At 40.0% G+C, this 13,647-nt stretch overlaps 1 protein-coding gene across 4 annotated transcripts in view; it reads left to right on the top strand.

Moving 5' to 3' along the window:
* Window positions 1-13,647, top strand: part of nova2 (NOVA alternative splicing regulator 2) — a 44,595-nt gene that overhangs the window by 26,697 nt on the left and 4,251 nt on the right. For all 4 annotated transcript variants that reach the window (XM_077611740.1, XM_077611741.1, XM_077611739.1 and 1 more), the window contains one exon: window positions 13,018-13,184. In XM_077611740.1, coding sequence (XP_077467866.1) covers window positions 13,018-13,184 — 167 coding nt within the window. The remainder of the gene's footprint in view (window positions 1-13,017; window positions 13,185-13,647) is intronic.

The following is a 13,647-nucleotide window of genomic DNA, read 5'->3' as shown; positions in this document are numbered from 1 at the left end:
AACTGAAGTTGCTGGACCCAATTTGACATACAGCAGCAATGTAAAATTTGGCAGACTTCACCAGCTAACCATCCAAAACGTTTCAAGAAGCTAAGCCTGAAAAACACAGGTGTCTGACGTTCAGCAGCCGACCAGTCATTTCCAGGAACAATCCCCCATCCTAAGTCCACCCCAAGATTTTTTGGGGAAAAAAAACAGCCCCCAAAGCTTGTCACTTACCGGAAATTCGGTAGACGTGCCCATTATGAATTGACCTTCCCAAAACGTCCCGTGAGGCTTTAATAGAAAAAACACACACGCGAAGTCAACCATTTTGACTTGAAAGGCACATTTAAAAACTCCTTTCTCCCCCTGGACTATTTTTGGAACATTCATCCACGTCACTTGGCCACAGAAAAATTTCGTAGGCACGCAAAAAAGCGCTCAAAAAGCGACAACAAAAAAAACATTGGGTCATCTTTCGTTTTTTTTGCACACACCTTGACTGCTGTTGACACCACTAGCTAGACAAGGAACATTTTTAACGTAGCTCCGCCCCCCCTCCTGGCCCCGGCGAAACCGTCGCCACGGGCCACGCGGAGTCCGCCGCTTCTAAAGTGACAAGCGCCGTCGTGATGTCACTTCTCGTGGCGACGCTGCATTTTACGACTTGCTAAGCTATGTGAACGTCGCTACTTGTTAGTGTCAACCGCACAGGAGCGAGCGAGTAGCGCTGAGCACGCGTGCCGCCATTTGTTGCCGTGTTGCCACGGAAACATGCGCACGCCAGCTTTCTCCTGTCACTAACGTCCAATCCATTGAACTTTTAGAAATATCGTATTCGTATACAGCATTTCAGTATCCATTTTTAGATTTGATACTTTGAACCCTACTTCCTGTTGTTTTTGCGGCATTCTGAGTCATTTCCTGGTTATCTCCAGTCACTCTATGTTGGTTTTGAGGAAATTCTGGGTCAATTTTTATCGATTTTGGGCCTCTTTCTTTAGATATTGGGACATTTATGGGTTACAATTCCTGCTCATTTTTTTGTCTGGCATTTCTTATTCATTTTGGGTGTCTTCCCATTGATTGTGGGGCATTTCTAGTTAGCTTCCTATTCAATTTGAGGCCTTTCTGAGTCACTTAAGTAGATTTTTGTGGTATTTACGGGTTCCTTCCTGTGGTTGATTTTGGCTCACTTATTGATTTTGAGGCATTTTTTGGAGTACAATTCTATTGCTCAGCATTTGGGATATTGCCATCTCACTTCCTGTTGATTTCTGGTGTTTTGCTATCATTTCCGGTTGATGTTGTGGCATTTACGGGTTGCTTTATGTCCATTTTAGTCACTTCCTATTGCTTTTTAGGCAATTCTGGGTCTATTTTTAAATTTTGGACACATCCATGTCACTTGCTCTTAATTTGGACGCATTTCCCGCTCAGGAACAATTTAATCGTCTACGTAGCTTATTTAAGACGATCGCTGTCGGCCTTCCCATTTGAAATGGCTTGGACGTCTATTTGCAGACGTCCAATCCACTCTCACCCTCTCCAGTTTGCTGCTAATAACACACATACTTTGATTTGTTCTTGCGTTTCTGCGGTGACACACACACACACACACACACACTCGTTCACCTCAATTGGACAAAGCAGAGGATTGTGGGACGGCCATCGCCGTGGTGATGGAAATTAAAGTGACAAGCACCGTGCCGCCAGCCCCCACCCCCTCCCCGCCCCCTCCCTGCACTCCACTTCACTCCTTCCTCAGAGTGGCCCCCTTCCCCCAACGGTCCCCCCTAGCAGGTGTAAGAGCGACAGAAAGAGAGAGACGTCTTTCTTCACATCTTGAGCTGTGTCCAGACCCCCCCCTAGAACCACCCCCCCACGCATTGCTTTTATGTGTTCCTACTTTATAAGATTCTTTCATTTTAATTCTTTAAATGGGACACTTTTGAGCAGCACTTGAACGCAACCCAAACCTATTTGTTAGCTCATTGACAGCAATAATCACTAAATGCATCTTAACCGGGATGAGGATTGTTTCGGCACCATTGACAGCCTCGGCCGTCCAAGTCGTTTTGACTGGGAGGGTCTGCCTTCCATCATTTGATTGATTACAACCCCTATAACAGAAATTACAGAACAATAACTCTATGTTGCATTCTTTTAATAAAAACAATGAGTATACTTTATGTCATCAATATAGCAAAGAGCAATCTCAGACGTCAGAGTGTATACCCGATGTCCCGATTGGCCGACGACGACAATGACGGTCGCCGACCTGCCGCAAAGGGGTCACGTTTAAAATGTCCTAATGGGCCGCTAACGTCTCCCTTTGTGATTATACTACTTTTAGTCAGGCTCGCTCGCAGGCTGGCTGGACACAGATGTGTGCTCTTAAAGGGCCAGCGGCAGCTCGAAAACGGGGTCCCGGCAACAAAGCCGCACATTGAGGGAGGCTTTTTTTTCCCGTTCCCTGGTGAACGAAGGCACACAAGCACACGACAATAGAGCTACTTCCACAGCTGCCCCTCCCTCCCTCCCTCCTCCCTTTCTCACCCCCTTTCTCCCTTTCTCCGTCCCAGCCCTTCTTTTATTAATTCTCCCCCAGTGAACGCCCCCAATGTCCTACTCCAGCACCCCACCCCCTTCCTTCCCTTCTTGATGATTAATCCCCCCCTCAAATACCGCCCCCTACCCTTTATGATTAAGCCCCCCCGCCCCCCGCCCCTTCTTGGTCTGGGACCCCACAAAGCCGTCAGCTGTCGTGACTGCTGGACTTTCCCTTTAATTGCGAGTGCGTCTGTCTGTGGTGTGTTTAAGGACAGTCGGGAGTGCACGGACACGCCACGCAAAGCCTTCTTTTTCCTCTTTTCTTTTGTTGCCTTCTTGTTCTCCTTCCTGTCGCTCTCACTTTCTTTCCGTTTATCCCTTTTCCCATTTCCATATTTCCTTTTGCACCTTTTAATTTTCTTTCCGTCAGCCGTGTCCTTATTTACATTTGATCTTTTGACGACCGGATCGCTCACCTTTCCCCATCCTTCCTTTTTTCCTTTGGCCTTCTTACTTAACTCTTTTTTTTTCCCACTTCCATCCTGTTCTCTTGTCCTCATTTTCTCATCCTACTTTCCTTTCCTTCTTTACTTGACAGTCAGTCAGTCAAGTTACCTTTTTCCTTTCCTCCTTATCTCTTTTCCCTTTTCCACTGATGCCATTTCCATTGTTTCTTTCCCTCCCTCCTCCTCCTCCTCCTCCTCCTCCCAAGTTGCTTTTCTTCACTTTCACCTCTTCAAGTCTTTTTTGCTGACAACTTAAAGGGGGGGAAAAAACGTCTTTTTTCCGTCTGTTTTTTTTGCACGTGTTGTTGTTTGTCTTGACACAAATCAAACGTAATGGCCTTCCATGTGCTTTTCATTGACGACGATGAGCTCACGCACAAACTGAGCTCATGTAGCTGACTTGGCTCAAATTGATTAACAAAATGTCATTCTTCATTCTTTGTGTATTTGGAGGAAAAAAAAAAACCTTCCGCAAACATGTAATTATCAGTGTTGTAAATATGTCGAAACAAAGAGCTAGGATCATGGAAAATAAGCACAGTTTGGAGATTTCTTCTTGTATCAAGAAGACAAACTACCAGTTATTCTTGTGAAAAAAAAACGTTTGTTTTTGGTGCATTTAGGGTCAAAACCGACATCGTTTTTTTCTGTATAACGCCCTTTTTTTAACCGTAAAATCCCTGGTGTCCTCAAAATGTGAACACGACTGCACACAACACGTGAAAGTCCGTGTTTTGATGAATATTAAGTTATTGGCTGTCATTGACTGTGATAGATGTCCAATCCCATTGGTTTGACAACCAATCCAAATGAATTGGATGGCGCCAACAAGGTGTCATTTCAAATGGATTTTCTGTCTAACAAAGGGCAGGCATGCCTGTTTCTTTAAGGCTTCTCTATTATTTATGATTTTTTTATCGCTTAATGACTTTTCAGATAACTTTCCAATTTTGTTGGGTCAGCACCCAAATGCAATTCCAAAGGAATTTGCTTTCAACCCGTTCCACCCATGTTGATGTTTTGAAAAAAAAATCCACTTTCTTGAGGCAAGAAAAATGCAAGAGACCCCAAATGTTACGTTTCTGCCAACATGACAGCAAAGTCTTGAAAACGCACCGGCCGTCTTGTAGCGGCGTCCGTCGACATCACCCCGTTGGCCGCGTGGTCACCGGCGTCGATGACATCACCCCCGAAAAAGTTGTTGGCGACGTGGAGGCCCGATGATTCAGACAAAGTGAAACAAGATGGTTTCTTTCGCTCTCGCAGATTGGCCGACTCCAAAGCAAGCGCCGCCAAAGTTTTTGTTTTTCTTGGGGCGGCGTTGGGAATGTCATGTCGGACTGTTTTCATTTTTATTTATTTTTTTTGTTGAAGGAAGGGGCAATGTTGCGACATTGTGCGTGGGTGTCCGTGTTATAACGACACACACACACACAGTGGAACAAATTCAGAGCAGATTGCGAGTGCAGATGATGTAAAGGAGCAAGCACGCCGGCCGACGTTCACAGCCAACAAGCAAATGTCGCTGCTGTCAGGAGGTCAGCCAATCAGAACGCGCGCCAAAGACGCAACCCGTTACTTTTGGACCCGCGCGCCATTTTTTGGACATGTTACGTTAAACAAACCTTTCTTATGCAACTGAAAGGTGACGTCTTTGTTGGAGGGTGTGCGCATGTTTGTGTATGTGTGTTGCATTGTCGTCATGGCAACACATTTTCTAAGTTAGATTCTTTTAAATTGATACCATGCACACCACAGTTTGGAAATAGGAATATATGGTTTTTAATCGTTTTTTATGGTGCCTAATATACAATTTGAAAGTCTAGCGCCGTCAAGGGTAGCCAATCTGTGATGGTCAGGAAGGTCATATTCACCGCCAGTTGTTGCAGTTTATCTGAATTGGACGTCTATTGTTGTCACTGGCCCGAATGAGTTGAATACTATGAAGTAAAACAATCCACAATAGGTTGATATTTAGGGCTTGTTTAAAAAAAGAAAAAAAAACATTCTATTGCTGATAATTTATCCTCATCCTGATGGTCATTTTGTTCACGAAAAAAAGCCTTACTGTAAATGGTCATTTTTAATGGAAAAAAAAAACCTTACTACACATTGTCATTTTTTTCAAGAAAAAAGCCTTACTAAACATGGTCATTTTTTCAAGGAAAAAATGCCTTACTATACATGGTCTTTTTTTTTCAAGAAAAAAGCCTTACTATACATGGTCATTTTTTTCAAGAAAAAAGCCTTACTATACATGGTCATTTTTAAAAAAATGCCTTACTATACATGGTCATTTTTTTCAAGAAAAAAGCCTTAATATACATGGTCATTTTTTCAAGAAAAAAATGCCTTACTATACATGGTCATTTTTTTCAAGAAAAAAGCCTTACTATACATGGTCATTTTTTCAAGAAAAAATGCCTTACTATACATGGTCATTTTTTTCAAGAAAAAAGCCTTACTATACATGGTCATTTTTTTCAAGAAAAAAGCCTTACTATACATGGTCATTTTTTCAAGAAAAAATGCCTTACTATACATGGTCATTTTTTTTCAAGAAAAAAAGCCTTACTATACATGGTCATTTTTTCAAGAAAAAATGCCTTACTATACATGGTCATTTTTTCAAGAAAAAAGGGTTATTGTAGACTCTACAGTAACCCTTTTTTCTTGAAAAAATGACCATAACGATAAGATTAAAAAAAATCAAGAAAGAAAAGAAAACATAAAAGAAGACCAGATTTTTTCAAATGGTTTGCATTTTTAAATCCATTTTTTAGATATTACCATACTTTAATTTTCATTTTTGATGACTTATAATTATTTACATTTTTGTTTTTCTAAAAAAAATCATGTATCTAATGAACGCAAAATTCCCAGAGCAAAGCACTTTTTTTAAAATGTTTGTATTTTTAAATCGATATTACTATACTTATATACTTTGATAAACTATTCTTTAATTTTCATTTTTGATTACTTTGTTATAATTTTTGACATTTTTTTTTCCTGTCCAGTTTCCTCCCACATACCAAAAACATGCACGCTAAGCTACAGTGTAGAGGTTTGTTCTGTGGGCAGGTGTGCTTCGGATCGCGGTTAGGAAACATTTTCCCTTAATTATTTCTCTCTCTATATATATATGTGTGTGTGTAGTCAACACTTTCCAATAATGTCTAGGTAAAGTGTGGCCACCTCATGGTGTAGTGGTTCTGTTACCTGCCTGCCATGTGGGCAGACAGGGTTCAAATCCCAGTTGGTAATCATTTTTCCCTTAAATAAAAACAACCGTGTGTAGTCAAGACTTTCCAATAATGACAAAGTTAAGTGTGGCCACTTCATGGTGTAGAGGTTTGTTCACCTGACTGCTGTCTGGGCAGGCAGGGTTCGAATCCCGGTGGACGATGAACCATTTTGCCATTAAAAAAGACTAAGTCATTCAGTCTTTCCTTAAATAAAAGCACCAAATGACCATGTATAGGCGGGCCGCCTCGTGGTGTAGTGGGTAAGTCACCTGCCTGCGACGTGGGTGTCGAGGGTTCACGTCCCGGTGTCGCCAGTCAACGACTGTATGGTGTCGGCAGTCGGCCGCAGGCCGACTGTCGAACACCACCAGGAACCCCCCCCCCAACTGTCTTCCGGTCAGCCGAAGGCTGACCGGAACATAATTGTTTTGCTGAAAAAAATGACTAAGTCTTTATTTTAATGAAAAAAAGATTGCCCATTTACTGAACTACATAGTGTAGTGATCAGTCAAACGAGACCGAGCCGGGATTCGAACCCCAGCCTCCCACATGGCAGGCATGTGAGTGAACCACTACACCACGAATTGGCCACACTTTGCTTTGTCATTATTGGAAGGTCTTGACTACAAATATATAGAAACAACTAAGGGAAAATGTTTCCCAACTGGGATTCGAACCCCAGCCTCCCGCATGGCAGGCATGTGAGTGAACCACTACACCACGAATGGGCCACACTTTGCTTTGTCATTATTGGAAGGTCTTGACTACAAATATATAGAAACAACTAAGGGAAAATGTTTCCCAACTGGGATTCGAACCCCAGCCTCCCACATGGCAGGCATGTGAGTGAACCACTACACCACGAATTGGCCACACTTTGCTTTGTCATTATTGGAAGGTCTTGACTACAAATATATAGAAACAACTAAGGGAAAATGTTTCCCAACTGGGATTTGAACCCCAGCCTCCCACATGGCAGTCAGGTGAACAAACCTCTACACCACGAATAGGCCACATTTTACTTTGTCATTATTGGAAATTCTTTTGGATTAGATTGGATAACTTTAAAAATAAAAAAGCCTTACTATACATGGTCATTTTTTTAAAGAAAAAAAGCCTACTATACATGGTCATTTTTTGGAAGAAAAAAAAGTCTTACTTTACATGGTCATTTTTTAATGTTAAAAAAAAGCCTTACTATAGCACATGGTTTTTCAAGATAAAAAAAAGCCTTACTATCTAAAACAGGCCTGGTGACTCCACCGGTGGCAATTTGGTTGCATTTCCCTGAAATCCAAAAGGTGGAGTCGGACACAACGTGCCGACCCCGTTTGCTTACCGTGTTGACATATTAGCATTCCAAAGGCGAACACACCGTTCGCCACGTCGTAAACAGCGCGCCAAGCGTCGTAAATCGGCCCGTCCTGGCGTCGGAGTTTTTGATGTCATGGTGCGTTCAGGGGATCGAGACACTGGCGGAAAACCCGCTTGTCAATGGCAACCGCTCATCGGGGAGGTGTTCGCCAAGCGCGTGTTTTTCTGACCGTATTTGATCCTTGTTATATTTAGTTGAGGGTCATTAAGTCTTTCATTGAGTTCATTAGGCAGCCTTGTTTGTCACGTCTGTGTGTAAGTGTGTGTGAGTGTGTATGTGTGAGTGTGTGTATTTCCGCACTCCAAATGTCAAACTTATAAGTCGCTTGCACATGAAAGCTTTTACGAGCGCACCAAAACCAACAATTGGATTTGCCAATTCCAAACACACGTTCGCATGATGCCATTTCTTTGAAAAACAAGCATTGAAATAAGAACTACAAGTCGAAAAATGGAGTTTTCCTTTGTTTGGATTGAAGTGCCGCTCTTCCATGACAAGCCGTGTGCGTTGCGTTGCGTGGTGGACAGTGTCAGCTGTTTTAAGCCCCCCTATCTGCTCCTTCCAGGCTGCAATCCCCCCAAATCCATCCCCCATGTGACCACAACTGGCGCTCCTCTCTCTATCCTGTCAGCTGCGCGCACACAAAGCCAAAGATAGACGCAAATGCATTACGAGGCAGGTTAAAAGGAGAATGTTTAGATAACTTTCAGGCCTTGGGACCACCACCACCACCACCACCACCACCACAATAAGTGCCCACTATGGAAAGACAGGTGGGGTCCATCCGTCTCCGTTTGGTTCGCGGGGCCACATTCAAACCTCACGTGGGCCGGACTCATTTATTTTTGGCCCTAAAAAGTCAACTTAGGCGTCCAATCCATTTTGAGTGGGAGGGGCGGATGAACGATAGCAAAATTCAAGCCCAAGTGATATAGCCTATGTCGTTTTTTACAAAAAAAAGCCTTACTATACTATGTGGGTTTTTTCACAAAAAAAAAAAGCCTTACTATACTATGTCGTTTTTTACACAAAAAAAGCCTTACTATACTATGTCGTTTTTTAAGAAAAAAAAGCCTTACTATACTATGTAATTTTTTTTAAAGAAAAAAAGCCTCACTATACTATGTCGTTTTTTAAAGAAAAAAAGCCTTAGTATACTATGTCATTTTTTTTAAAGAAAAAAAGCCTTACTATACTATGTCGTTTTTTTAAGAAAAAAAGCCTTACTATACTATGTCGTTTTTTTAAGAAAAAAAGCCTTACTATACTATGTCGTTTTTTAAAGAAAAAAACCCTTACTATACTATGTCTTTTTTTTTAAAGAAAAAAAGCCTTACTATACTATGTTGTTTTTTACACAAAAAAAGCCTTACTATACTATGTCGTTTTTTACACAAAAAAAGCCTTACTATACTATGTCGTTTTTTAAGAAAAAAAGCCTTATATACTATGTCGTTTTTTAAAGAAAAAAAGCCTTAGTATACTATGTCATTTTTTTTAAAGAAAAAAAGCCTTACTATACTATGTCGTTTTTTTAAGAAAAAAAGCCTTACTATACTATGTGGTTTTTTAAGAAAAAAAGCCTTACTATACTATGTCGTTTTTTAAAGAAAAAAACCCTTACTATACTATGTCTTTTTTTTAAAGAAAAAAAGCCTTACTATACTATGTTGTTTTTTACACAAAAAAAGCCTTACTATACTATGTCGTTTTTTACACAAAAAAAGCCTTACTATACTATGTCGTTTTTTAAGGAAAAAAGCCTTACTATACTATGTTGTTTTTTAAGAAAAAAAGCCTTACTATACTATGTCATTTTTTTAAAGAAAAAAAGCCTTACTATACTATGTCGTTTTTTAAAGAAAAAAAGCCTTACTATACTATGTCGTTTTTTAAAGAAAAAAAGCCTTACTATACTATGTCATTTTTTTAAAAGAAAAAAAAGCCTTACTATACTATGTCGTTTTTTAAGGAAAAAAGCCTTACTATAGTATGTCCTTTTTTAAAGAAAAAGCCTTACTATACTATGTCGTTTTTTTAAAGAAAAAAAGCCTTACTATGTCGTTTTTTAAAGAAAAAAAGCCTTACTATACTATGTCGTTTTTTTTTTACAAAAAAGCCTTACTATAGTATGTCGTTTTTTAAGATAAAAAGCCTTACTATAGTATGTCGTTTTTTTAAGAAAAAAAGCCTCACTATAGTATGTCGTTTTTAAAGAAAAAAAGGCTTACTATACAATGTTGTTTTTTAAAGAAAAAAAGCCTTATTATACTATGTCGTTTTTTAAGAAAAAAAAGCCTTACTCTACCATGTCGTTGTTGTTTTTTTTTTTTTACAAAAAAAGCCTTACTATAGTATGTCGTTTTTTAAGAAAAAAAAACCTTACTATACTATGTCGTTTTTTAAGAAAAAAAGGCTTACTATACTATGTCGTTTTTTTAAAGAAAAAAAGCCTTACTATACTATGTCGTTTTTTTAAGAAAAAAAAACCTTACTATACTATGTCGTTTTTTAAGAAAAAAGGCTTACTATACTGTGTCGTTTTTTTAAAGAAAAAAAGCCTTACTATACTGTCGTTTTTTAAAGGAAAAAAGCCTTACTATACTATGTCGTTTTTTAAACAAAAAAAGGCTTACTACACTATGTCCTTTTTAAAGAAAAAAGCATTACTATACTATGTCGTTTTTTACGAAAAAAAAGCCTTAAAAAGTCAACTTAGGCGTCCAATCCATTTTGAGTGGGAGGGGCGGATGGAATGGTAGCAAAATTCAACCCCAAGTGAGATAGCCTAGTAACCCAGGAGTACCCCAAAAAGCAAAGCAAAGTGACCCCCCATCAACAAGAAGTGAACAGAAATCAATAGGAATTGACCCAGAAACGACCTGCTGCCATCCTGCCCTGGAGGACAGCTTTGGACATCTTTTTCGGGGAGGATCGCAGGTGAGCGATCGGGTGGGTGGGCAGCAGCTGCAGCAATTGAAGACAGGAAGGGGGGTGACATCAGCGGGCAGGAATTTTCCCCCCTTTTTGGGGGGACGCCGTCCTTTACGTCCCCAAGAACTTCCCTTTTTTGAATGACCTTTTTTTCCTAATTGGGTCCCATTCGGAGCTCCGCCCCCGTTCGGAACTCGGGGTTCGGTTTCATCTGTGAGAACAAGTCCAACTTTCCTTCCCACCGGCGATGACATCAGCACACGATCGCGCACGCTGATGACATCAGCGCCAGCTGCAAAAAATGTTGCGCGGGTGTTTCTTTGGGGCCGTCGGAGGAGGAGAGTTTGTCGCCAAGGTAACGAGAAGGTTAATCGCTTCCTGGCGTTCGTGGCGTGATGTCACCGCTGGCCGTTTCGGCCGCCTACATTTTGTCAAAGTGGATTGGACGTCTATAGGCGTCAACGGCAACACACGAGTTAATCGTTAAAAATCGATCTTTTTCACCCAACCCTAAGAAAGTGGATTTGCATTCCGTCACTTTTGGGAAGGAGGAGGACGGACGCGGGCGTTATTAACCAGCGGCTAATCCACGGGATGCGATCAAAGGTAGCCGACTAACGCCGGCTAATCCTTCACCTTGAGGAGATCGCTTTAATGAGCTTAAAGTGAGGAAATCCTTCCCTTTAGCGCCACCGCCTGTTGGCCGGCCAACTCGCCTTTCCCCCGCCTGAGGAGATTCTCTCTATTTCTAACGAGCTAGCTTAAGCATATTAGCGAATGGCCAATCTGGAGTCAGCGACGAGGCCCAGGGAAGGAAGAAGTGAGTCATAACGAGCGGGCGTTTAATAAAATACAGCCTGATGATGATGATGAGCATTCCGTATGCTCGCAGGAAGTGACGCCACGGATTAGCAAAAGTTTTTTACGAAAAAAAGCCTTACTATACAATGTCGTTTTTTTATGGGAAAAAAGCCTTACTATACTATGTTGTTTTATAAGAAAAAAAGCCTTACCATACTATGCCGTTTTTTTACGAGAAAAAAAGCCTTACTATACTATGTCGTTTTTTAAGAAAAAAAGCCTTACTATACTATGTCGTTTTTTTACGAAAAAAGCCTTACTATACTATGTCGTTTTTTAAGAAAAAAAGCCTTACTATACTATGTCATTTTATAAGAAAAAAAGCCTTACTATACTATGTTGTTTTTTTAAGAAAAAAAGCCTTACTATACTATGTCGTTTTTTAAGAAAAAAAGCCTTACTATACTATGTCGTTTTTTTTTAAAGAAAAAAGCCTTACTATACTATGTCGTTTTATAAGGAAAAAAAAGCCTTACTATACTGTCGTTTTTTTTTTTACAAAAAAAGCCTTACTATATATACTATGTCGTTTTTTACCAACAAAAAGCCTTACTATACTATGCCGTTTTTTAAGAAAAAAGCCTTACTATACTATGTCGTTTTTTACGAAAAAAAGCCTTACTATAGTATGTCGTTTTTTAAGAAAAAAGCCTTACTATACTATGTCATTTTTTAAAAGAAAAAAAGCCTTACTATAGTATGTCGTTTTTTACGAAAAAAGCCTTACTATAGTATGTCGTTTTTTAAGAAAAAAGCCTTACTATACTATGTCGTTTTTTAAAAGAAAAAAAGCCTTACTATAGTATGTCATTTTTTACGGAAAAAAAGCCATACTATACTGTCTTTTTTTTTTTTACAAAAAAAGCCTTACTATACTATGTCGTTTTTTTTACAAAAAAAGCCTTACTATACTATGTCGTTTTTTACAAAAAAAGCTTTACTATACTATGTCGTTTTTTACGAGAAAAAAAAAGCATTACTATAGTATGTTGTTTTTTAAAGAAAAAAGCCTTACTATACTATGTCATGTTTTAAGAAAAAAAAGCATTACTATAGTATGTCATTTTTTTACAAAATGTTTCAGCGCCGTTGTCGTTACTAGACGTCTAATTGGACGTCTAGCCACATCAACGGCAGGCGACTATCTTTCATCAAGAAAAAAAATGGCGGCACAGCTGTAGCTAGTGCTACGCCTACACTCACTCATGCTAAAACAATGGCCTGCTAATCCTTGCTCCTGATTGGACGAGGAAAGATTACCCAGAGGGCACCAGCTGTCGGGGAGAGACTGGGCCTAGTTTTCCCCCTCACGCACACAAACAAATACACAGAAATGCAGCAGTGCCTATGCTTGAATGCTAACGCTAACAGTGCTACTGGTATGCTGTTGTTTAACAACAACCAACATAAAAACATGGTAGGACAAAACATATGTAATACAGTAGTCTCTTTCTGCCAATGCTAATGCTAACAGTGCCGCTTGTTTGCTCTTGTTGCTGAAACAAAAAAAAATGTTTTTTTGCGTATTTCTGATAACGCGTGGTTGTTTTTGTGTGTACAGGCACTACGGAGCGGGTGTGTCTGGTTCAAGGCACGGTGGAGGCGCTCAATGGCGTCCACGACTTTATCGCCGAGAAAGTACGAGAGATGCCGCAAAGCAGCCAGAAGTCCGAACCGGTCAGCATTTTACAGCCGCAGACCACGGTCAATCCTGACCGCATCAAACAGGTCGGTGCCAGACTATTCTTTTTTTTCTTTCTATAGCCTCAAAATGGTACCAAAACATTTGCCGTGCGACGATGTTTATGCCCAATAGCGGAACAAAAGAATAGACTAGGGAGGTCCCGATGCTGATTTTTGATGACCAAAACAATCGCTTTTAAGGGGCTAACGTATTTTCTCGCATGTTAAAATTGCCTTAAAATCATTACATTTTACAATTTCTCGCGTATTAGCCCGCCCCCTGATTTACAATTTTCACCTCCATATTCATGCAGTACAAATGTGTTACTTTAAAGAAAAAATGTTAAGAAAAATCATCGCACGTGGTATTTCTAAGATTGGATTGGATAACTTTATTCATCCTGTAATCGGGAAATTTTGTTGTCACAGTAGCAAGAGGGTGAGAATACAGACACAGCAAAAGACATTTTAGACATAAATCGATAGGTAATAAGTAAGCTAATAAATA

The sequence above is a fragment of the Stigmatopora argus genome, chromosome 10, assembly GCF_051989625.1.
Source record: "Stigmatopora argus isolate UIUO_Sarg chromosome 10, RoL_Sarg_1.0, whole genome shotgun sequence".
In the NCBI taxonomy this organism is placed as follows: Eukaryota; Metazoa; Chordata; class Actinopteri; order Syngnathiformes; family Syngnathidae; genus Stigmatopora; species Stigmatopora argus.
Note: the sequence above shows the minus strand (reverse complement) of the source record. Positions and strands in the feature narration are given on the sequence as shown.